General features: G+C 55.2%; 2 protein-coding genes across 2 annotated transcripts in view; one reads left to right on the top strand and one right to left on the bottom strand.

Annotated features, from left to right (window-relative positions):
- Window positions 1-25567, bottom strand: part of BPI (bactericidal permeability increasing protein) — a 127084-nt gene that overhangs the window by 88885 nt on the left and 12632 nt on the right. The gene's annotated exons all lie outside the window — the stretch shown is intronic.
- The window catches only part of TGM2 (transglutaminase 2), a 42464-nt gene that overhangs the window by 8667 nt on the left and 8230 nt on the right, over window positions 1-25567 (top strand). The window contains exons 2-10 of the mRNA XM_044985750.1: window positions 456-635; window positions 12561-12803; window positions 14414-14532; window positions 19416-19544; window positions 20463-20640; window positions 21829-21964; window positions 22339-22442; window positions 23048-23287; window positions 23709-23981. Coding sequence (XP_044841685.1) covers window positions 456-635; window positions 12561-12803; window positions 14414-14532; window positions 19416-19544; window positions 20463-20640; window positions 21829-21964; window positions 22339-22442; window positions 23048-23287; window positions 23709-23981 — 1602 coding nt within the window. The remainder of the gene's footprint in view (window positions 1-455; window positions 636-12560; window positions 12804-14413; window positions 14533-19415; window positions 19545-20462; window positions 20641-21828; window positions 21965-22338; window positions 22443-23047; window positions 23288-23708; window positions 23982-25567) is intronic.

Raw genomic sequence — 25567 nt, 5'->3', positions numbered from 1 at the left:
TCGACAGTGTTACCTTTATCAACCAAACTTGTACTGACTATTAGTAGATGACTATTCATGAGTGTGGGGGTGGGAAGGTGGCAGGGGAAGAAGGGGGCTAGATCCAGCCCTGAGTTACATCGACATACACCAAGGTAAAGATTCCCAACTAGTGAATCTCGTTGGGCTCAGAGCTCCCTGCTCATGCATGGAGATGCACCCTGTACTCCCTAACTGCAGCAGAACAATAACCTGGCCATGTGTGCGTGCATATGAGAAACACATGGTAGTGAAGCCAAATGCATGAGCTCTATAGGAGTAAAATTGATCTCTTCTCAGTTGGAGCATCAGATTTTGATGCCCAGCCTCTGAACCACTAAATGGATTCAAAGGAAGAGAGAGTGGAGTCTGGGTCAGTTTGTGCTGTGTCTTTGCTGCCTTCCTGAAAGAGAGCTTAGATGCTGTTGGTTTTGCAGATCTGGTGCTGGAACTATGCAACCTGGAGTGTGAGTGCAACAATCGGAACCACATGACGGCTGACATGGGCAGCCAGAAGCTTGTTGTGAGGAGGGGACAGTCTTTCACCATCACACTGCTCTTCGCTGGAAGGGGTTATAAGGAAGGAGTGGATAGACTTACTCTCAACGTAGAGACAGGTAAGTCCAGAGCTATTCACTAAACTCAACTGCGGCCGGCTTGGAGAGGAGCCACCTCCATCCCCTCCTTCAGAGAGACACACAATATCCTCCCCTGTCACATCACCTCAGACATATTCACCCACCCTCCCCTCAGAGAGAGACACCATCCACCCTCCCCTCAGGAAGAGGCCATGCCCAACTAAGCCACCTCAGCGCCGTCACGTCCAGGAGGGGCAATTTCTACCCCACTCATCACAGAGAGAGCCATCCCTGCCCCAGCCCATTCAAAAAAGCACTTTCCACACTTGTCACTTGTATACAGATTCCCCCTCTCCCTCAACCATTTTATAGGCAAGCTGTCCTCAGTTTCCACCCCCATCACCCCAACTCCCCACCTCTCACCTCAGTAAGAGGCCGACGCCACCCCATTCACCTCAGACAGTCCATCCGAGGTCTGTCACCATCCAGATAAGCAAGCACTACCACATGAAAGGCCCTCACATTTTTGTTCAAGAAAACTAATTGCTTCCCCTACGGCTTATATTTGCTTGTTTTTGCAACTCACAAAGTGAATCTAAAAGCCCTTGGTCCAAACTTTTTATTTATTTGTTTTACATTGTGGGATCTGAGAGGACGGCTTCCTCTTCCTGTCAGGAGACTGTTATCTCAGTCATGTTATTTCCAACATTAAAGTAAAATTTCCCTGGCACTGATCCTGATGTCATAGGTGGTTTTTCCTCACAGTCCCAGACAGAAAGATATAAAACAGAAACTCCACAATATAATAATAGTTGAATGGTCTCAAGTTGCAGTGGGGGAGGTTTAGGTTGGATAGTGGGAAAAACTTTTTCACTAGGAGAGTGGTGAAGCACTGGAATGGGTTCCCTAGGGAGGTGATGGAATCTCCATCCTTAGAGGTTTTTAAGGCCTGGCTTGACAAAGCCCGGGCTGGGAAGATTCTATGTAAGAAAGCAAGAGCCCCAGCACTAGTGAATGTTATTTGCTTGCGTATCAGAGGGGCAGCTATATTAGTCTGGATCTGTAAAAAGCAGCAAAGAGTCCTGTGGCACTTTACAGACTAACAGACGTATTGGAGCATAAGCTTTCGTGGGTGAATACTCACTTCGTCAGACGCATGTACTGGAAATTTCCAGAGGCAGGTATAAATATGCAGGCCAGAATCAGTCTGGAGATAACGAGGTTAGTTTAGTCAGGGAGGATAAGGCCCTCTTCTAGCAGCTGAGGTGTGAACACCAAGGGAGGAGAAACTGCTTTTGTAGTTGGCAAGCCATTCACAGTCTTTGTTTAATCCTGAGCTGATGGTGTCAAATTTGCAGATGAACTGAAGCTCAGCAGTTTCTCTTTGAAGTCTGGTCCTGAAGTTTTTTTGCTGCAGGATGGCCACCTTAAGATCTGCTATGGTGTGTCCAGGGAGACTGAAGTGTTCTCCTACAGGTGTAACACTAACTCCCCGTAGCCAACAACATTCATTGTTGCCACGTTCCACGCTTCTTAAGTGTTTGGGCATGAAGACAAGTCAATCAGTCTGTGCTAAGGATTATTTCAGATGAGTTGACAGGGTTGGGCTTTGCCCAGCTATTACCTTGGAATGTCTGAGCTGGAATCCATAACATCTGTAGACTCCTAATGCAGCGTTCCAAAATTCCAAGCAGTCACTTTCACACCTGGGATTTGCATTACGATGACTGGAAAAACAAACTACTACTACGAATAATAAGAGGTACTTTGGCCAGAAGGTTTCAGAAGCCAAATACGAGTTTCATCCACAAGCTATTTTTATGGAACTCTAAGGTTCCAGCTCAAGGAATTCAGCATAAAATAATGATAGAAAGTATAAAATAAAGTCATATCCCTTAGCGCCATGGACCCTCTGTATATACACATAGTATCTTCCCCTTGAGAATCTTAAGGCCCTAATAAATATTAATTAACTGAGCCTTATGTCACCACCATGACAAAAGGCAGTAATATTATCCCCATTTTACATATAGGAAACTGAGGCACAGAAGGGCGCTTAAGTGACAGTCCAAAGTTACACATAGAGTCTGTGGTAGAGTCAGGAATGTAGCCCAAAACTCCCAATTCCTGGTCCCACTGGGCTTCCACCCTCCGTCGGTTACGGGCTTCTTTGCACACGGAAGCTGTAACTGTTTAATGTAAATCAGTTTAGTTAAATCGTACAATTTGTACGTGTGGACTCTCATAAACTGATTTAAAACGGGTTCTATGCCTTTAGCTTGACCTGTACATTTACCAGTGCAAGCTAAACTGATATTGGCCAGGTTCAAATTGATATAAGTCTGTCCGCACACAAAGTTGTACTGTTTTAATCAAATCGGTATAAAAATCACACCTATAATTAAACTGGTCTAAGTTTGCGTGTGGGCCAGGGCTGATTCTGTGTAAGGGTCCCAATTCCCTTCTAGTGACTGGGTAAGGAGATGCCCTCTGCTCACAGGCAAGGTACATCTAGCCTCCATCCTGGGAGAAATCAGACATGAAGGAACAATAGTGGTGCACCCAGCCCAGACAGATGTGGGTTTGGTTGTGAGGCTTTGGCTATGAACCTTCTCAAAGTCTGGGCCCGTTTTTTCTCTTGGGGTTGGGCCAGTGTCTGGGGAATTTCCATCTTTCAATTGCTGAGTAAAATTAGAGCTGCAAAGAGAGGCCAGGTGTGCTGTGCAGTAGTGTTGGATGGGTCACGGTTAGCCAGACCAAACTCCTTTCCCAGCATGAGCCCCAGGTCTGTCCATGGACAGAACACCGCATGGAAGCGCAGCAGAGGGACAGAAGGTTTATTTATCTCGGACCTGCCCAGGTGACCATATAACACAGTAAGAAAGACCCAGCCCCACTGTCAGTGCTCAGGTTGGACCAGCTCCATTACTCAACCCACTACCCACATTGGATCGTACTTCCACCAGCTGTGTGCGCCACTAATCCAGTCCTACAGGGGCTATTGGGGAGAACGCAGCTAGGATGCTGCATTTCCTTCCCTCTCCCCATCCCGGATATAGCCGTGCGCATGCAGAACAAAGCTAGGATGGAGGGAGCAGACCACACACAAGACTGGAACTTCCCACCACCCCACAGCATTCAGAGGCTGGAGGACTCCTTTAGCTGTCCATGGTTATAGCAGCCTGCATGGATTTGGAGGCTTTAATACCTGCCTGAATATTCCCTCCCAGGGCCGGCTCCTGCTTTTCTGCCACCCCAGAGGGGGAAAAAAAAAAAAAGCAATAGGCGGCGGCTCTATCGCGCCGCTTCATTCCTCGGCGGCAATTCGGCAGCGGGTCCTTCACTCCCTCTCTTCCTCTTCGGCAGCCCTTTGGCGGCAGCTCAAAGAGGAAGAGAGGGACTGAGAGACCTGCCGCCGAATTCCACTGAAGACCCAGAGGTTCCACCCCGATACTGGACGGAGAGCCGCCCCTTTGTATTAGCCACTCCAAGCACCTGCTTCCTTCGCTGGTGCCTGGAGCCGGCCCTGTTCCTAGGCTTATCTCAAACACTGTTACACTAGGGCAGTGGCTCTCAAACTTCTGTACTGGTGACCCCTTTCACACAGCAAGCCTCTGAGTGTGACACCCCCCCCTTATAAAGTAAGGACACTTTTTTATATTTAACACTATTATAAATGCTGGAGGCAAAGCAGGGTTTGGGGAGGAAGCTGACAGCTCGCGACCTCCCACGTAATAACCTCGCGACCCCCCCCCAGTTTGAGAACCCCTAGGCTAGGGTTATTTATTCAAGAACCGGGCTGTCCCAGGCCTGAGTGGGTGAGGGGGAGAAGGGTACTTAGATCTTGGCACGTGTGTTATCTCTGAACATCAGGCAGCTGTTTTCCACCAAGAGGCTGGGGAGGGGAACAAAACAAGGAAGCTTGCAGCTGGCCAACACCCATCTTCCTCAGCAATACAGTATCAAGGAAGAAAAGGTCCCAGCCTCCCCAGGTATCTGCATGGAATTTCTCAGGGAGTTAGTCACAGTGGACACGTCTACACAGCACAAAACGTCTCGGAGCCCAGGTCCAATGACTTGGACTCGCAAGGCTCGCGCTGCAGGGCCAGACGTCGCCGTGTAGAAGTTCAGATTCGGGCTGGATCCCAGGCTCTGAGACCCACCCCCCACCCCAAGTTTCAGAGCCCAGGCTCCAGCCTGTGCCCGAAGGGCAACACTGTCATTTTTAGCCCAGCAGCACGAGCCCAAGTCAGGTGACCTGGGCCCTAGACTCACTGCCACAGGGTATTTCTGATGTGTGGATGCAACCTGTGTGCCTTCCCTGACTCGCAGTCCCTTCCTCCGCCAAGCAGAGAGCCATCCTCCTGCAGCCAGGGGCAGGGGGGATGAGACAGCTCCCTGCAATGCAGCACAGATTCTATTAATAGTGTCAGCCACGTTTTGTCTTTCCAGTCCTTTGTACTGACAAACTTTTACCCGGAGGGACACCAGTTGGCCCAGGGGATTGGGAATGAGCTCTGGGGCCTTCTGCTCCAGCTTCATAGCTGCCCCAGAGGAGGCGGCATTACCACGTGCGGGCCTGGCCGGCTCGGTGAGACTCCATCCAGTCACTTGGGTCCACATCACAAAGCCATTGCGCTGTCTAGCATACAAGATTTGACTTGTCAGCAGCTTCCGAAGAGAGGCTGAGCTCTCCAGGCAGCATTAGCTACCCTCTCCCGCACAGTGGGTCCCAGCAGAACAGTGCAAAGGGACTTTGGTTAGAGGAATGGGGAAAATCTGCCCTGCAACTGGCTAAAGTGTGACACCTCTGGGGATAAACAATGCCTTTGCTCCAGCCTGGTCTTGTCTCCAGCAGTTTTACCAGTAGGGTGACCAGATGTCCCGATTTTATAGGGACAGTCCCGATTTTTGGGTCTTTTTCTTATATAGGCGCCTATTACCCCCCACCCACTCTCCCGATTTTTCACATTTGCTGTCTGGTGACCCTATTTACCAGCCTCCTGCAGGTCCTCCTCCATGGCAGAGGGCCCTAAACAGGATGTCCCGTGCCAGGGCCTAGGACAGGAGGGCTCATGACTGACATTCAAAATCATGAACCATAGAGTTGGCCGAGAATTTATTTTTCCCAATGATAAGTTGCAACAAAAAACATTAAAAATTGGTTTTGTTAAAAATTCTCATAGAAATTTTTCAGATTTTCATCAAAAAACCTAAAACTAGAGATGGGGGGAGGGGGAAGGGAGAAGTCAGAACGTTTTCAGTGAAAATGGAAATCTTTTCATGAACATTTCCATTCTGTCAAAAAAGAAAAAAAACTTTTGGTCAGAAAAAAAAATTTTCGACAAAAGATGTAATGTATCAAACCAACCAGATGTTTTTTGTTACCCCATCTTGGAATACAAGAACAAGGCAGCCCCATGGGCGGGTGCCTAGAGGACACGACTCATTTTAGGTGTCTGAGGAGTTAGATCCCAGAGCTGAGATGCAAAACTAGGGTGAGATCCATGCCTGTAAGTAATCTCCTTACTCATCTCCTTAGCGGGGGGACCCTAAATTCTCCAGAGAAGTCATTGAATCTGGAGCCTCCACAAGGAGGCTCACTAGAAAACCGGTATTAGCCCTGGAGTTAGGCACAGATGGCTCCACTCAGGTCATTGGGAGTTTTGCCCTTTGCTTTGGTAGGATGAAGAACTCCCCAGGAAGTTTGCCTTCCTGCTGCATTTGGGAACAGATCCTTGTGGGAGGGTTTTTGTTTTGTGAGACACATCCTGTAACTCCGGGTGAAGAAGGTTAGTGTCCCTGTGTTTGCTGGGATTTGTTTAGGGGAGAACGGCACTGGACAAAACGTTTCTGAGCAGTGCTGGAGGAGGGGAGTTTGTGGTCTGTGACTTTCAGAGCAGTGCCCTAGCTACACCCACTGTGCCTCACCAAAATCAAACAGCTGATCAGTGTAGAACAAATAAGAAACCCTACCCAAGTCAGCTTGTGCAGTCCAAGGATGCAGGAGGCCACTGAGTCACATACAGGGGCTAGATCAGGGATCGGCAACCTTTGGCATGCGGCCCGTCAGGGTAAGCCCCTGGCGGGCCGGGACAGTTTGTTTACCTGCTGCGTCTGCAGGTTCGGCCGATTGCGGCTCCCACTGGCCAGGGTTTGCCGCTCCAGGCCAATGGGGGTGGCGGGAAGTGGCATGGGACGAGGGATGTTCTGGCCGCCGCTTCCCGCCACCCTCATTGGCCTGTCTCAAAGACCCAGTTAATCAACTATCAGGCTTCAGGGCATAAACTGACATCCTGCAGGGGCCAGGAGGGAATTCTCCCCTCCCCCTGAATTGCCCATCTGGGTCGATGCCTTTTAGCAGGTCTCGCCTTTCTCTGAAGCTCCAGGGATTTACTGAAGCCTGCCCTTGGAAACGTGCCCTTCCCTAGAAACAGTTTTTTGCCCTGGTGTTTCTTGCCTGTTTACAACATTTCTGTTTTGTATAAGCTTCAAATTCTGCAAACTGACATAAGAGGCTGAAAGCCCAGACTCAGCGACCCGAGCTTCATGCTAGGCACACTCATCCCCAAGACCAGCACTCACCTCCTGGGGCCCTCAGGTCTCCGCCTCACTCCCTGCAGCACGCGGGTGATAACACCTGCCGAGTGCCGTCAGTAACTGTATGGGGAAAGACACGTTCCCTGTCAGAGTGACCCAGGCCATTCTGGACACAGACACAGCAGCCACTGACCTGCTGCTGGCTGCCTCCATTTCCTTTGGCCATCAGTATGATTTTTACCTAGTGTCTTTCATCCCAGGTGATCCCAAAGGGTGTTCCAAACGACAGTGTGTCCATACAGCACAACCGAATGCAGTTACCTCTGGGGTGGAGGGTGGAAGGCAGCATAGGCGGCAGGTTTGTATAATTTTTGGTGGGGCCCAAAATGGTGGTGCCCCCCCCGCTCCCGCCCTGTAAGCCGATATAAAATGAAGCTACAACGCGTCAGCGCCACAAGATTACAAGGGTCAATTAAAAGTGGAAAGTCAGAAGCAGCACTTGCCTACTTCAATATACGGTATTATATTTTGTTGCATCTGTTGTGATGAAGTGGGAATGTTCTTAATATTTTCTCTGAATACTGTGTGGGTGCCTCAGTTTCCCCTGCAAGATGCCAACTGAAGGTGTTGGGGACAAAGAGATCAGGTGGCCTCCTTGTCCAGAAGAGACACAGAGGCCAGAGGAGGGAGTGTCAGTTTGGAGCTGGCTGGGGAAATTGGGAGAGACCCAGAACTTGGTTCTGGGCTCCCCACCCCCAAGATGGACCTGACAGAGGGGTTCTGTTTTCTGTACCAACAAGCTCTGTTTAAACTGTGTTCCCGTCATCTAATAAACCTTCTGTTTTACTGTCTGGCTGAGAGTCACATCTGACTGCAGAGTTGGGGTGCAGCGACCTCTGGTTGCCCCAGGACCAGCCTGGGCAGACTCACTTTGGAAAGTGCATGACGTGGAAGGGCATGCTGAATGCTCCGAGGTCAGACCCAGGAAGGTGTAAGCTTCTTGCCCTGGAGACAGTATGCTCCGAGAGAGGAGGCTCCCCCAGAGTCCTGACTGGCTTTGTATGGAGATGTTCCAAAGCATCACAGCATCCCCTTCCACACCGTGCACTTCCCAGAAGTCCGCACAGGCACTGACACTCCCTCCTCCGGCCTTTGTCTCTTTTCCAGGCATTAGGAGGCCACCTGATCTCTCTGTTCTCCAACACCTTCAGTTGGCACCTTGCAGGGGAAACTGATTTGGGAGAAATGAAGTAAAAGCTGCCCAAACCGAGCTTGAGCACTCCTGAATTTTGAGGTGTTCAAATCTGGAAGGCAGGTGCTGGGGGTGGGAGAGGGCTGTGGGCTCCATGGGGAAGCATGGCAGCAACTGTCTGGAGCTGCATGGAGCCAGATACGCTGGTCTGAGTGGCACAGTAAGCAGTTTGGGGGTTGGAGAAGAGGTAGGGAGTTCCGGGGGGCAGTCAAGGGACAAGGAGCAGGGGGAGTTGGATGGGGCAGAGGTTCGAAGGGGCAGTCAGGGGACAGGCAGCAATTGGATAGGCATGGGAGTCTAAGAGGTTTATCAGGGGACAGGTAGGGGGTGGGGTCCTGGGGGGGGAAGTTGGGTGGGGTCTCAGGAGGGGGCAGTTGGGGACAAGGAGAAGGGAGGCTTAGATAGGGGCTGAGGTCCCAAGGGGCAGTTAGGGGCAGGGGTCTCGGGAGGGGGTAATTGGGGAACAAGGACCAGTGGGGCTTAGATAGGGGGTGGAGGTTCTGGGGGGCAGTTGGGGCAGGGGTCTGGGGAGGGGGCAATCAGCGGACAGAGGCTGGGATTCAAAGGGCTCTGGGCTGCTGGCAGCCGCGGGGATCCCAGAGCCCTTTAAATCCCAGCCCCGGCTGGGAGTCAGAGGACTCTGGGCTGCCTGCAACCGCAGGGAGCCCAGAGCCTTTTAAATCCCAGCCGGGGCCGGGAATCAGAGGGCTCTGGGCTCCCCGCCGCAGCAGGCAGCCCAGAGCCCTCTTATTCCCGGCCGCGGCTGGGATTTAAAAGGCTCTGGGCTGCCCGCCGCGGCGGGGAGCCCAAAGCCCTCTGATTCCCGGCCGCGGCTCGGATTTAAAAGGCTCTGGGCTCCCCGCGGTTGCAGGCAGCCCAGAGCCCTTTAAATCCCAGCCGCGGCCGGGAATCAGAGGGCTCTGGGCTGCCTGCTGCAGCGGGAAGCCCAGAGCCCTCTGATTCCCGGCCGCGGCTGGGATTTAAAAGGCTCTGGGCTGCCCGCCGCGGCGGGGAGCCCAGAGCCCTCTGATTCCTGGCCGCGGCTCGGATTTAAAAGGCTCTGGGCTCCCCGTGGTTGCAGGCAGCCCAGAGCCCTTTAAATCCCAGCCGCGGCCGGGAATCAGAGGGCTCTGGGCTGCCTGCTGCGGCGGGGAGCCCAGAGCCCTCTGATTTCCGGCCGCGGCTGGGATTTAAAAGGCTCTGGGCTGCCCGCCGCAGCAGACAGCCCAGAGCCCTCTGATTCCCGGCCGCGGCTGGGATTTAAAGGGCTCTGGGCTCCCCGCCGCAGCGGGAAGCCCAGAGCCCTCTGATTCCCGGCTGCGGCTGGGATTTAAAAGGCTCTGGGCTCCCCGCGGTTGCAGGCAGCCCAGAGCCCTTTAAATCCCAGCCGCGGCTGGGATTTAAAAGGCTCTGCGCTCCCCGCGGTTGCAGGCAGCCCAGAGCCCTTTAAATACCAGCCGCCGCCGGGAATCAGAGGGCTCTGGGCTGTCTGCTGGGGCGGGCAGCCCAGAGCCTTTTAAATCCCAGCCGCCGCCGGGAATCAGAGGGCTCTGGGCTGCCTGCAACCGCGGGGAGCCCAGAGCCTTTTAAATCTCAGCCGCTGCTGGGATTTAAAGGGCTCGGGGCTGCCTGCAACCGCGGGGAGCCCATAGCCTTTTAACACCCCGCCGCCGCCGGGAATCAGAGGGCTCTGGGCTTCCCGCTGCAGCAGGCAGCCCAGAGCCCTCTGATTCCCGGCGGCGGCTGGGATTTAAAGGGCTCTGGGCAGCCCTGGCGGCGGCGGCGGCAGCGGCGGGGGGGCGCTCCAAGCAGGGGAGAAAAAACATTGGTGGGGCAGAGCCCCTGCTTGGGATTTATTCATGGGGCTAAAGCCCCAGAGCCCCATATAAGTCGGCGCCTATGGAAGGCAGCTGACATTTTGGCCAAGGGCACAGGGACGAACACGTCTACTCTTGCAGAAAAGAGCTAGTGGTTCTTTAACAGCTGCACAGAGCGGGTAAGGGCTCAGCGTCTGGGGGCCTCAATTGACCTGCCCGGCTAGCAGGACAGGGCTGTCTCTACCTGGCCAGCTTCAAACCCAGTCCATGTAGTCCAAACCTGAGCCTTTGCTACCAAGTCATCCCCACCCCGAGTGATTCCTAATAGCCTGGAATAGCCCGTCCTGCAAAGACGGGGAGTTATTTCAGTGCAGACAGCCAGTGTCTATTTTTAAGGCAGAGATGTTTGCACAGTTCCAGTCGGGTCCCTTGTGTGGACAGATCCAATAACAGCCCTACGTCCCCACCCCACTGCTCTGCGCAACACTGAATTAGCACCTCTGTGCAGAGGAGGCAGAGCGGGTGGGCGGGGAGAGGAGCAAGGGAAGGAGGCAGTTTCCCTCTGCCTGGCTGGGGAGGGGGATGCCTTGGGGACATGAGTAAGGAGCAGGGCTGAAAAGGGAAGCGCTCTGCCTGTGCACTCGCCTTTCTCAGAGCTCAGCCAGCTGCGTGTGAACTAGCCAGCTCAGCTTTCCCCGGCCTCGCAGATGGAGCGAGGAGGAGAAAGTGTGTCACTCTCATTAGTTCATGTGTATTTCTGGTCATGAAGTTCTACTCCCCAACAAGGGCGGGGTGCTGGAGCGTGGGCCCAGGACCAGCATAACACAGAGTTCCCAGTGTGGGAGGGACGCCTGCACACAGAAGATCACTTGAAATGAAATCTGCCGGTCACTGCGGCTGCCTGGACACCGGGTGCAGTCACAGGGGAGGGCCAGGTCTGAGCTGGTCTGTGTGTTCCTCTGTTTCTGGGCGGAGCAGTGGTTGGCTCCAGGACGGCTCCTTGCACTTGGAGGAACACTCCGAGCAGAGTGAAAGGAGAGCTCTGTGCGCAAGGGGGCACTGACGTCACTGCTAGACGCTGGAAGTGCAGAGTGCTAGATGGGGGCCAGGCTCCGTGAAAGGGACACGGGCTCTCGTGTCGCAGGCGGGTATTGTCCTGCCAAGGGACCCGGCTGCAGTTCCAGAGCAGCTGGCTTTGGAACGACAGCTTGGATGGTCTAGGCCGCGAGCGGAAATGGGCTTAGTGATGCTCAGCTGTGGTGTGTTGTCATGGGCCGTTTGGATGTAGCCGGCAGAGATGCTCTCCCACAGTCCTGTGGCTGGGTGCGCTACCTGGCACTTACTGCGGACCCAGAAATGGTTATTTGGGGAGCTGTTAGTTTGAGCTTACAAGTGCAAGGCTCGGGCCCCCAACTACACAGACAGACTGGGGTGTCCCAGTCGGAACGCTGGGCTCCCCAGGGCGCGTCCCTTAGGGTCTCCATTGGTGTGTCCACGGAAGGGCGGGGGAAGGGCACGAACCAACCATTCCCCCAGACATCACTCAGCAGCAGCAGCAGACTGACTCTCAGACAGAATCACCACAAAGGGGGCGTACAGACCAGGGAAAGGCTGACGGGGAGCGATTGGAAAGGACCCCAGGTCCCCAGCTGCAGGCACCACGTGTGTGCAGTTACTACTGCACGTGCAGCCAATGCAAAGCACACAGTGCACCGAATAGCCTCGAAATTCCAGTCCCGGGCATCAGCTTGGGCCTGAACGTTACCCATGGCTATGGGCCCCTGCCCGCCACGGTATCGTGAGACAAAATCCCGTTATAGCAGGCAGGGGATCAGGACATCACATATCAATCCAGCCAGCAGAGCAATGGGGTCCCCACACTGACGTGTACCAGCCGCATATGAAAGAATGAGGAGAATTCTGTCCCCCAGTGTCTCCTCCGTACTGGGAGCAGGGAATCATCTGCAGGAGGTGCAGTCCCCCGTACACGCCAGCCACTTAGACTCTCCTGCCCTCTGCATGCTGGGCTGCTCAGGACACCACAGCCCCCAGCCTCTGCCCTGCTGGGGGGCCAGTGAAGGCAGATGCGGAGCCAACCCTGGGCCTGAGCCTCCGCTGGTTCAGTAAGGGGAGCTACCTACAGCCAGTGCCAGCGGGACACGCCTGTAAAGGGCGAGGGGTGCTGGGCCACGGGAGGCCGGAATAGCTCCTGGTGCATCCAAGGGCCAGGGTCTCTCGGGCAGCGCTCACAGAGGGCGAATCGTCCTTCCCCTGGCCCCAGAGGCGTTGTCCCCAGGACTATCAGAGCGAGAGGCCAGAGGCAGGGTGTGCTAACGAGGCCGTTTGCTCCGGCAGGGCCATGCCCCATCGAGTCGTCGGGAACCAAGTCCCGTTTCCCCGTCTCCGCTGTCCTCCAGGAATCAGCGTGGAGCGCGGCCGTGGACCATCAGGATGGAGCCGCTCTCTCCTTGTTGGTTTACTCCCCTCCCGATGCCCGGATCGGCCGCTACGCCCTGACCCTGGAGGCCTCTACCGGGCACCAAGGCACCAGCTTCAGGCTCGGAGAGTTCATCCTGCTCTTTAACCCTTGGTATCCAGGTGAGATGTTCATTCCTCCATTTAAGGTGCAGGGGTCTCTCCAAAGGGAGATGGGCCAGAGCCGGAACAGCAGCCTCTGGCTGGGACTGCACAAGCCTGGAGCTGAACGGCCCACGCTGGCCTCTCTTGGATGGGCCGAACCAACAGCAGCTCCAAACGCCCACAACTTTGGGGAGGTTTGGCTCTGAGCTTCAGCAGCAGGCCCAGCTGTGCTCCAGCCAGGGTCCCTCTAGCTGCACCCTAGAGAGTGCTGGTTCCCCTTCCCACTCCACAGGAACGCACAGATTGTCAGACGCCTGCCTCCCGCTCCAAGGACTTGCTCCCTCCCTGGAAAATCCCCGACAGTGGGTGCAGCCTGGTGCATGGGGGAGAGCATGGAGTGGGGGTAGGAGCCAGCCTTGCCGCTGAATCCAGAACTCTGCCAGATGCAAGGGGACATCTCAATTCCCACCCCTCGCCCACTTGCTGCCCTGCTCCCTCGCTGCCATGGCCATCGGGTCATGGGGCAGAACACGCAGCTCTGAATGCCACTATGTTAGCGAGCCAGCCAGGGCACAAAACAAGCCACCGCTGTCCCTGCTGAGATCAGACAGCAGCATGTGGAGGGAGGGACCAATGTCTGGCCATGGTTGGGCAAGTGACCAACCAGATTGCCCGCACCTTGTTCTTCTCCCCCACTGCTCTCCCCATCGGTACGAGGAATGTTCCCCCATCAGCTCCCCCATCCAAGTGCAGCCTCATGTCACCCAAGTGAAACACAAGGCCTAAAATGACAAACTTCCTGAATTCCAACACATTTTGTGCTGACTCTTCAGAGATAAGGAGATTAGAAAGTTTCACTTGGCCACCGCCGCGCGGAACACCAGGGCTGGCAGGAAGTTTTTGCAATGAACAAACGACACAAAACATTTGGCCACATTGTTCAGTGTTTTTCACTGAAACAAGAAAAACCAAAAATCTCATCGACAGGAACATTTTTCAGTTTTCATTTTCTTGCATTTCCCTCCCTCTTTCTCTCTTCTTTTTTCTTCCTCTCCCCTTTTCAGTGGGAAAAAAGATGGGGGTGGGGAGGAGACGGGCACACAAGCAAAGCCAACCCCCCCCCCATGTTACATTTTAATACAAATCTAATCGCATTGAAAATTTTCAGCAAATTTCATGACAAATGTTACCTGCGACACGCACAGTTTCATTTCCTTCAGCATTGCTCATGGGAAATCGCGGCCACTTTTCACAGGGGCCCGGATACTCAGCAGCATAGAACTGTAGCTCGATGGGCAGCTGTGCGGCGATGCCAGTTCCTGCCAGCTGAGGATCTGGCCCAGTGGGGTCAGAGCCGTGGGACAAAGCATCACCACGCAAGCCCAGAGGAGGATTTTCTCCTGCATGCTTGGGTCATGAGTCCTAGGCTCTGTGCTCTCCAGCAATGGTCCAAACTCTGCAGCCGGAAGTGGAGGTATTCCTAGTATGGGGGGGCCACCCATCACTGCAGCCCTTTTCCCAGAAGCAGTGGGGAGCTGCCCAGGCTCTGCGAGTTTGTGGGTGCTGGAATGAGAGGCTCGAGGGGGGAGAGCGTCTCACACTGTTCTCTCCCTCCCTTCTCCCCACAGACGACTCTGTCTTTCTCGAGTATGAAGACCAGCGGTGTGAGTTCGTGCTCACGCAGCAGGGCCTCATCTACCAGGGATCTCTGAAGTTCATCGTCCCTACTGCCTGGAATTTCGGACAGGTGAGTCTCCAGCCCTGACTCCCCTGCCCTGTACTGGCAGCGCCGTTACAGGGAGTCAGGGCCCAGGCTGTAATCTCTGCCCGGGAACATGCACATGGAGTTCCTCCAGGTGGAGCATCACAGTGCAGCTAGTCAGAGTCTATTATGCAGGATATCGCCTCTAAGGGGCCTGCAGGAGCCCTCTGGAAACACAGCAGAACCCACCCACTCAGGGGCGGCTCTAGGAATCCCGCCGCCCCAAGCAGGGCGGTGCGCTGCGGGGGGCGCTCTGGCGGTGCTGGTCCCGCGGCTCCGGGGGACCTCTGGCAGACGTGCCTGCGGAGGTTCCGCTGGTCCCGTGGCTGCGGTGGAGCTTCCGCAGGCACGTCTGCAGGAGGTCCACCCGAGCCGCGGGACCAGCGAACCCTCCGCAGTCAGGCCTGCGGTAGGTCCCCCGAAGCCACGGCTCTGGTGGACCTCCCACAGGCATGACTGCGGAAGGTCCGCCGGAGCCGGCTGCCGCCCTGCCGGCAAAATGCCGCCCCAAGCGCGCGCTTGGCGTGCTGGGGTCTGGAGCCGGCCCTGCACCCACTACTGGCAGATAGAATCATGAATGGCACGATACAAGGAGGGAGGGAATAGCTCTGTGGTTTGAGCATTGGCCTGCTAAACCCAGGGTTGTGAGTTCAATCCTTGAGGGGGCCATTTAGGGATCGGGGGGGAGTTGGGGATTGGCCCTGCTTTGAGCAGGAGGTTGGACTAGATACCTCCTGAGGTCCCTTCCAACCCTGAGATTCTATGATCCCTCCCCCTGCCCCAAGTCACCAATCCCCCAGCCCCTTTCAGGCTCACTCAACAGCCTGGATGTGTGGAGACAGCAATCCTGACCCAGTGACTGGGCAGTTCCGCAACACGTGGCCACGCAGGACATTGCATTTCTGGCATGAGCCCTGGTCCCTTGCTGCTGGGGGCTGTGCTGTGCTGTGCAGCATCCTCCACCCCAGCCTTCTGCCATCTGCTCCGGCCTGCAAACAGAGAGGCACTGAGAGCCCAAGGAGAGCGGTGCCCAGCACCCCTCCTTCCCCCAAAGGAGACAATCCGAGATGCTGGAGGGGAAGGAGGGGGAGATCAGCAGGGATGGGAGGGAGGAGAAGATTCTGGGAAGAGTCGCTAGTGGGGAAACACACTGAACCCCCATGACTGCACCAGGCTGGCTTCCCCGCTCTGCTCAGGCACAGTGGAGAGGGGAGAGCGCTGGGGGCTAATCACAGCTGACTGGCTCCTGCATAAACAGAAGCTTTAACTTACGCCACTGGGCCCTTCTGCCAGCAGATAATCAGGCCCATCGGAGCCTCTCCCTACCACGTGCCCTCTGCCGGTGTCTCCGCTGGCACCGGGAGAGGGGTCTTAGAGCAGGAGGAGATGCGGCTGGGTGGTGGAGGTGGAGCGGCTTTATGCCAGTGGGGATCCCCCTACATGGGGGGAGGACTCCAGTGCAAAGCTGCAGCCTGTGTAAGGTCCCTTTATCTCACGTGTGCAGCAGTAGGTGAACCTGGCGGTTCAGAGCACCAGCCCCCACACACAGAACAGGGTTCGCTGCTCACCCAGCACCTCCCATCCCATGTGCTGGGCAGCAGGGGTCAATTTCTGTGTCCTCTGATAACACCTCAGTGGAAATCTCACACCTCCTGCCTCTAGAGGCAAATTAAAATCTCATTTCCGAAGGGGAAAATGCTGAGTTCAGATCCCCGGAGCAGCCCATAAATCCTTAACCAATGAGACCTGGGAGAGAGGCCAGGACAGAACACTCCATAATAATGACAAAAACACCCTCTGCCTGGGAAACATATGGAGGGGCCTTTGTAAGATAACCAGCTCCCCCCTCCCAAGTTACAGTGCTGATAAGGGGACTGCCAGTGCCCTGCCTCGGTGTATTTTGGTCAGGAGCACGTCATGTCTGCATTTCAAACGCCTTTGGCCATATTGGGGCTGGGGCTGCAGCTGGCTCCAGCCACGTTCCCCCACCCGTGAGCTCCTCTCTCATTGGGGCTGAGTGACCTGCAATTCCCAAGGCAGACAACAGAGCTGCAGCTATACCTGTCCTATCTCCTAGAGCTGGAAGGGACCCCGAGAGGTCATCGAGTCCAGCCCCCTGCCTTCACTAGCAGGACCAAGGACTGATTTTGCCCCAGATCCCTCAGTGGCCCCCTCAAGGATTGAACTCACAACCCTGGGTTTAGCAGGCCAATGCTCAAACCACTGAGCTCTCCCTCCTTCTGAGCGCCTCCTGGGAGGGGGTCCTGTCGGGGGTGGAGCTGAATCAGGGGCTTTCCAGCCTCTTAGCATTCACCACCACTGCACCCCTGAATGCAGCAAATTCCTCCTCCACCATTACAAAAATCACCCTAGGTCACCAAAGTTCCCTGGCTCCTGTGCAGAACAGCAGCTGTCACTCAAGCCCAGCTCCTCAAAGGCCCTTCTGAGCACTGGCTGCCCAGTGCAATCCTCAGCCCCAGGCTCCCTGCACAATGCAGGGGGAGAGTTAGACGCTGGCTGAAGGGTTTGTCCACACAGCGTGTTAGTGCACAGCAAGGGGGGGCGGGAGACATTCAGAAACCAGCGGGGTGGGGAGCTGCCTAAGCTAGCTGGGAATGAAAGGCAGGGAACGTGGTGGGATTAGGCACCTAAGCAGCTGGCTGGCCAGAGACAGACAGCTCCCTCCACCAAGAGCCCTAAGCCCATCTCAGACAGAAAGAGAGACCCCGCCCCCATATCCAATGTTCTAGCGGGAAGGATGTTCCCCTGGGAAGCGGGACACTGACGTTCAACTTCCCCCTGCAGACCAGGGACTTGCACATGTGCTGTCGCACTCGGCTGCGCTGGGGTGGGGGAGACACACACTCATCTGGAGGGCTCAGGTGTGCTCCGGGCATGCCTGAGGACGGGGCCCCATTGTCGAGATGGGCGGGGACCTCCACAGCTAGGGCTCTGAGTGCGGGCTGGGGCGGCTCCGAGCAGCGGCGGCTCCAGGCACCAGCGCTCCAAGCGCGTGCTGGGGCAGCAAGCTGCGGGGGCGCCTTGCCAGTCCCTGCGAGGGCAGCAGTCAGGCAGCCTTCGATGGCTTGCCTGCGGGAGGTCCGCTGGTCCCGCAGATTCAGCGGAAATTCAGCGGTGGGTACACCGAAGCCGCAGGACCGGTGGACCTCCTGCAGACATGCCGCTGAATCCGCGGGACCGGGGACCTCCCGCAGGCACGCCGCCGAAGCCGCGGGACCGGGGACCTCCCGCAGGCACGCCGCCGAAGCCGCGGGACCGGGGACCTCCCGCAGGCACGCCGCCGAAGCCGCGGGACCGGGGACCTCCCGCAGGCACGCTGCCGAAGCCGCGGGACCGGGGACCTCCCGCAGGCACGCTGCCGAAGCCGCGGGACCGGGGACCTCCCGCAGGCACGCTGCCGAAGCCGCGGGACCGGGGACCTCCCGCAGGCACGCTGCCGAAGCCGCGGGACCGGGGACCTCCCGCAGGCAAGCCACCGAGGGGCTTGGGGCGGCAAAAAGGCTAGAGCCGCCCCTGGCACCGAGGGCGCTGTGTGCACACCCAACGGTACAGTCAGGTGGCGAGAGCAGAACAGTGAGCGCTGAGGGAATTTGGGCAGCTGCTGAGGATGTCAGTAGGACCCAAATGGTGGATTCAGGCTCCTAAAGCAGCAAGAGGCACCCATGTCCCTGGGGGATCCGAGCCTCTTCAGGGAAGTCTTGTGACTCCTGCAAGGATGATGGGGCTAAGCAGCTGGGTTCCCACGGATGCGTGGGGCCCGGCCATGGCCCGGCTTTCCAAGAGGCATCCCAGCTGCACGCCAGCAGTCTGCTCAGCGCCTGGGGGGGAGGCTCAGCTCATTCATTTTCCATGCTTAGCCTTGAACTTTGCACACACCAGCTCCTTAGCTGCACAAATGGACAAAAGCATCCAGACTCCCTGTCCCGCTCCCCACCTTTGTACAAGCCCCAGGCTGTCAGATACAGGGGCGGCTCCAGGGACCAACACGCCAAGCGCGTGCTTGGGGCGGCATGCCGCGGGGGGCGCTCTGCCGGTCGCCGCGAGGGCGGCAGGCAAGGCTGCCCTTGGTGGCTTGCCTGTGGAGGGTCCGCTGGTCCCGCAGCTTCGGCGGACCTCCCGCAGGCTGCCACCGAATTCGCGGGACCGGGGACCTCCCACAGGCAAGCCGCCGAAGGCAGCCTGCCTGCCGTGCTTGGGGTGGCAAAATGCCGAGAGCCGCCCCTGGTCAGATAACATTGCTCTGAAATGTCAAGGCCTCCCCATCGCAGAACTGCTCTCACAGGTGCCTTGAGGACAGGGCACCAGTCCCAGTCAGCCTGTCAGGCTCTCGCTTTCTCCTTCCAAGTGCCCCGAGCTGCCTCCCTAAGTAAACATGCCGAGCGTTTCTCAGGAGCCTGGGCACGGGGCCGGGTGGGAACACAGCAGAGCAAGGGCCAGGAATGCGCATTCTCACTGATGTTTGAACTGGGGAGACAGTCAGTGCCTGATCCCCCTGTGCTGGGCCTGGCCATGGCCGCACACTAAGGGGCAAACCCCGGGTAGCCCCCAGCTACCAAGACAGTGGCAGAGCCTCTGCCACCCAAAGGGTGGGGTCTGGGGGCAGCCCACTCTGGAGGATGCTGCCCCTGGGCTCTCTTGTTACAATGGCACGTGAGACAGACCTGAGCGAGGGAGGGGCTGGGTCCCCCGACGCGTCTCACGCCCTGGGGTGCAGCTACTTTCTATCCCTCCCAGACCTAGTCCCAGCGCTGGGCTAGCTCGCCCGCCCAGGGAGGACAAGTAGCCTGCCGTGCCAGTGCCAGCTTCCGGGCTTCACCGCGCTCCTGTCTCTCTCTCCACTGCACCAGTTTGAAGATGAAATTCTGGACGCCTGCCTTCAGCTGCTGGATACAAACCCCAAATTCCTTCGAGACCAGAACCGAGACTGCTCCCGCCGCAATAACCCCGTTTACATTGGCCGGGTCGTGAGCGCCATGGTGAGTCTGGGGAACTTTCAGAGTAGCCAACAGGCAGCTTTTTATCTGCTGGCTGGTCCGCCCACCAGTGGCCATTCCAATCACTCATCCCCAGATCCCAAATGTGTCGCCTGTATTCCCTGAGCTGCCCTGGTTAGCCAGCCAGCTACAGCCCCGCGTATTATGGGCACCATTAGACAGTGGTGACACTGATCGCTCAGCCCAGCTGACCCGACTGTGCTCTGCCTCATTCTGTATACGGGGCTACTTAGGCACCCCAGCAAGTTTTCACACCGTCCGCACGATTGAACCACACTCACCCCACAGCAGTGGCTCTGCTCCACTCCGGGAGTTGTGGGGCTCACAGAGCCACTCAGGTTTGGGGGCCCTGTCAAACATGGGCCTGGGGCAGACTACCCCGCAGTGGCCCTGCCCCCAACTGGCGTTCTGCCAACGGTGCAATTGCATAACATGAATACGGCTGGGGGCGACCATTGCCGTGGTAACGGTGAATGGCCAGGGCTGCAGACAGCCAGTGTTAGAGGCAGGTGGATTTCCCGTTTAAGAGGGTGATTGTCTGCAGCTGCCTGGGCCTTGCGAGAGGTCCCCGGGGGATGGGGAGGAGGCACAGAGCACACAAAGGGAATTAAGGTGAGTGACCACGGGGCTCTCTCTTCCTCTCATGTATAAAATCTCCACCCATCTGTCAATCCATCCACTCACTCTTCTACCTCCATCTATCCCTAAACCTATCCATCCCCCCTTCACTGGTCTGGTCTGTTCATCCACCAGCGCACGCATCTATCCACCACTCCTCCGGTTATGAATCCGTTTCTCCACTGATCTCTGCGTCCAGTCCAAACTCACACCCACAGCTTCCCTTCTGACGGCTCTTTCCATGCCCTCTGCTCACCAGGAATCTCATCTGTTGTGTTGCAGGTGAATTGCAATGATGATCAGGGGGTGCTTGCAGGGCGCTGGGACAATAAGTACGAGGACGGGGTGAGCCCCATGTCCTGGATAGGGAGTGTGGACATTCTCCGGAGGTGGAGGAAGTACGGATGCCAGCCAGTCCGATATGGCCAGTGCTGGGTCTTTGCGGCAGTGGCATGTACAGGTGAGGAGACCAGCTGACAGCTGCAGACAATTCCCCCTTCCTCCCAGAACTGGATCATTCAGATTCCCACTCGCTCCTCACGTTCCAGGGCTCACAATGACCCAGCTGACACTGCTGTGGGGCCAGAGTAACTCTGCTGAGGTCCATGGGCTCAGACTTGTCAGCAGGGGAGCGTCTCCTCTGGGCTGATTTCCTACCAGTTACACTTTCTGTTAGTCTAATTAGTCAGGAAACTGCAAACACGATAAAAACACCTTGGTTTCTCAGTTACTTCTCCCTCGTGTCCCCCTAGCACGCAGCCCCCCCGCAACAGGCACAGCATCACGTACTACATGAATGACAAAGAAGTTTAAAATGATGTAATTAATCCACACAGACCATTGAGAAATATTATGTGAATGACTGACAGAAAATTCATTGGCCTTCCCCCATGTGCACACATAGGGACAAAGTCTCATGTCACCACAGTCTAAGTCAAAGGTAACTTTACCAATCTGAGCAGAGTCAAACTGGTGCAAATCAGAACAGAATCCGGCCTTACATTTTTCAAGACACACATATACGTGCACACACTTATTTTTCTTGGGGACAAAGTGCATGAGGGTTTGGCCTTGTTTTCCTGGGTACATAAACAGGAGGAAGAAAATAGCTAAAACATATGTGGACTTCTCAGGCTGGCCCACCCCTACCGGTGGCCTTCAAAACTTTAGAACTACCCGTATATTCTGAAGGGTGCCCGGTTTATTGTAAGCAGCAGCTAGGAGATTAAATAAACTGGTTGGATGTTAAATTCGACCTGTTCATGAAATCCCCTGAAAGCATTTCCCCAGCCTCTTTTGTGCCCTGTTTCTAGTGAAGTATCAGAGCTTGACAGACTGTCAGTGTCACTGAACATCCCTTCCATCATTGTTGCTTCCCCTGGAGCACGTATGAAATTTTGGCCCAAAATAATTTTTTTTTTTCAAAAAAATGTGGGTTGCTGTGGCCACAACCCCTGTCTGTGACATGGTCTCTCTGGGCTTCCACACAGCAGCCTGGGCACCTGGTAGGACAACGCTTCCCTGCATTGCAGAGGGGTTGTGAGGCTCAGGGACTGGACAGCACTTGGAGAGCCTGGGATGGAAAGGGTTTCAAGGGATTCCAATAGCCAGTCACCATGGCTCACTCCCCTTCTCTCTCCCTCCCCAGTCCTGAGATGTTTGGGAATTCCCACCCGCGTGGTGACCAATTATAACTCCGCCCACGATACCAACAGCAACTTGGTCGTCGACCGTTACCTAGACGAAATGGGAACCCTGCAGAAGACATCCAAAGACATGATATGGTGAGTAGCGTCCACGGCAAGGGACGCCGTGCTTCAGGGTGAAATGCTCATCATAATATCCCGGGCTACACAAATACTGCTCCGTACGGCATGCCAGGAGCTGGGCTATTCAGGAACGCAGGCCACGTTCTCCACTCAGTTACAGGCAGATCTCATGCAGGGTTGAGGCCCCCTGTAAGATCAGTAATGGCACTTGGCAATGTCCACCTCAGCAAGCATTGAGCAAGGGGCAGAGGACAGTGCCTGAGTGTCCCTAGCAGACAGCGCTGGAAAGCTGTGACTCTCTAGGACAGGCTGCTGGACACCTCCTACATCAGGGATGCAGACGACATGACCGTTCAACTCTCTCCCCCCTCTCTTTGCTCTTCTTACAGGAATTACCATTGCTGGGTGGAGTCCTGGATGACCCGGCCCGACCTTCCCCCTGGCTGTGATGGATGGCAGGCTTTGGATCCGACTCCTCAGGAGAAGAGCGAAGGTAAGGAGATGCTATAGGCAGTGGGCATGATGCCTGCCTGCGAAAGCAATCAGCCACGCCTGGTTCTGTCCATAGCCCTCACCTCAGGACCCTTTTTTTCTCTAAGACAGAAAAATAGCACACTAGCCCTGCTCCCAACCTAGGTTGTGGGGCTCCCTGGTCTCCGGCAGCGTCATGGTCAGGACTTTCCCCAGGCTTGGCAGGGGTTCACGGGGCTTGCTTGCCCTCTCACTGTCTTCTGCTGCAGCCCTGGGAGAGCGTCCCTCTGCCCTCTCCTGGCCCTTGTTTCTATTCCCCCAGCTGGGAACCATCAGAGCCACTCACTCGATGCTGCACAGCTGGGTCGGATGATTCCCAGCACTTGCCTGCCGGGCTCTTCTCCAGAACAGAGCTGGCCGCTCCTCAGCCCTCCCGGCTTTTAAAGGGCAGGCTGCCCTGTTACAGAGGCCAATTACTGAGTGCTCACTTCAGTCCAGTCCAGATGGTGTATGGCACGCGCCCACCATATCCAAGATCCTGACTGGTGCAGCTCACCCAGCTCATTCCCAAGCACACTGACCGTGCTCGCTAAACACGGAAGACAATGCAGAATCCTTTCTCCCCAGGGGCATACTGCTGCGGGCCAGCTCCAGTCAAAGCCATCAAGGAAGGTGAACTGAGGCTGAAATACGACATCCCGTTTGTCTTTGCGGAGGTCAATGCGGATGTGGTTTATTGGGTGCTGCAGAAGGATGGCTCCAGAAAGAAGACCATCCACTCTTCTACCGTAGGAAAGAACATGAGCACGAAAAGCGTGGGCAAAGATACCAGAGAAGACATTACCCACAACTACAAGTATCCCGAGGGTATGTGCTGCTTGTCGGAGGATGTGTTGCAGGACAGGTGCCAGCTGGTGTTCATTTCTTCTGCCGATTTGTGGGCAGGAATCATGCTAGTTCCCACTGAGCTCATAGAATCAGAGCGAGATAGGACTGGAAGGGACCTCCATAGGTCATGATGAAATAGAGGCAGAAAGGAAGGGCAAAGCATGATGCAGCTTGGGAAGGTCTGGTCACTGCCCAGTGAGAGAAAAGCCAAGTGCTGGGGGATAAAATGGGGGGAACTCAGGACTGGACAAGAATAATCTAATTAATAAAGCATCTGATTGGTCAAGCTGCAGTGGTCTCATTCAGGACGGTTGTGGGGAGAAGGGCAAAGGCAGCTGGGACTCCTGTGCCAGCATCTTGTTGACCTACCTGGTAACAATGATCTTTTCATGCACTGCAGGATCAGACCAAGAAAGGGAAGTGTTTGCAAAAGCAGAACTCCAGAAGAGTTACCTGACTGAGGAGGAGAAGGGCGTGAGCATCAAGATCAAGGTGTCCGAGGGCATGAACAATGGCTGCGATTTTGATGTCTACGCGGTCATCAGCAACAACACCGAGACCGAACGGCTGTGCAGGCTCATGTTCTGTGCCCGAACTGCCAGTTACAATGGAGTCATGGGCCCTGAGTGTGGGATGAAGGATCTTCTGAATGTCATTCTCCTACCCCATGCAGGTAAGAGACTGGCTCTGGGAATGATACTGGAAATAAAGCAGGGAGAACGGAGCAGAGAAAATTCTCTACTTCCTGGACCAGACCCTCAGCTGATGGCAACCAGCCAAGTTCTTTTAAACCCAGTGGCACTGTAGTGATTTGTATCAGCTGACCATGTGGCTCTCTTTAGCTGTCCATCCCTCGTTGTATGTATTGCAAAGCGCAGCACAGCTCAGCATTCTGTGTGTATCCTATGGCCGGATCTGAGACAATAGGGGAGATCGCAGACAGACGTTGTAGAGTGTTTTCTCCATTGTGGTAGAAATGGCATTTTGCCGAGCTCATTCTCAAACAGTATTTTGTACTGTGGCAAGGGCAGTGTCTGTATGGTACAGAGGGGCTGACTTTGAAATCAGTGCACAGAATGGTGCATGTCTACCTTGGAGTTTAGCTGCTCAGCACCAGGGCATCTAAGAACCTTGGAAGACTTAATGTTTGTTTTTTCAATGAAGATCTAATTATTTAAATCCTTGTTACTCCCCCTGCCCAGCTGTTTGGGTTTTCCATTGATCAGTATTCTGGGAAAGCCAAGTCAAATGAGTGAGTTTTGTACTTTGACCTGAAGGCGGCGAGACTGGTCATTCCCATGTGTCCTGGGAAGGCCAGGACTGTCCAGTGGCAGGCCAGATGCCAAGGCAGCTTTGCCCTCATGCTCACCCATCTCCTTCTTGTGGCTGGCAGTGCCATTGTCTCAGCAGAGCTTAGCGCTGATGGGCAGTCTAGGGCAGAAATGCTATCTATGAATACACTGCCAGGAAGAAGCTTGCCAATAGCGTTACAGCTGTATCATCCCTTTTCTAGGACATTATAGGCCAGAAGAACCTCACAGCCAGATCTAACCTGGATGTCATCCCAGCCGCTAAGTTTTGCATACAATTTACACCCACAAATCAGATTTGTGAGTGCAAATCAAGCAGGCATCACGTTGCATGGACAAAATCCAATAATCTAGAGGGCACCCACAAATCCCATCTGTTTATGCAAAATCTGGTTTTAGCTTGTTCAAAGTTGGAGCCGGTTTTTGACAATTTGACCCAACATATTGTCGTTATTGACTGCTGAGACTCAAATCAACACAGATTAACACAACCCTCATTCCAGATTGGCACTTTGCATTGAATTGCTAAACGAGCTGTGAGCTGAGGACAGATTTTCATTCTGAACTTCAGTTTCCTGGCCACAGCCGTGTGCGAGGCTACAGATGTTATTTTACTTAATTCAATTGTATAACAAGCCACCTGGGTCATCGGTTCATACAAACTATGGGCTGGCGCAGCACAAGAATTCAGTATTTGTGTTTAATCCCGTGCAATAATAAAGGTGCCAAACATACCTTGGAGGCAAACTACCAGGATAAATAGCACCTAAGGCTATTTCCTCTGGGCCGGCTCCCAGCTGAGACACATAGGTGGTGTTTATCCTGGTAGGTAGCCGCCAAGCTGCATGAGCCACTTTCACTATTGCACAGAGAGGGTTTTGAAATGGCTGTGCGGCACTAAACCGCAGCCTGCCTCTACGTGCAAGCCCCCATGCAGGCCGGTTGTTAT

Source organism: Mauremys mutica, chromosome 13, assembly GCF_020497125.1.
Source record: "Mauremys mutica isolate MM-2020 ecotype Southern chromosome 13, ASM2049712v1, whole genome shotgun sequence".
NCBI classification, from domain to species: Eukaryota; Metazoa; Chordata; order Testudines; family Geoemydidae; genus Mauremys; species Mauremys mutica.
This window is presented reverse-complemented; position numbering and strand designations above follow the sequence as displayed.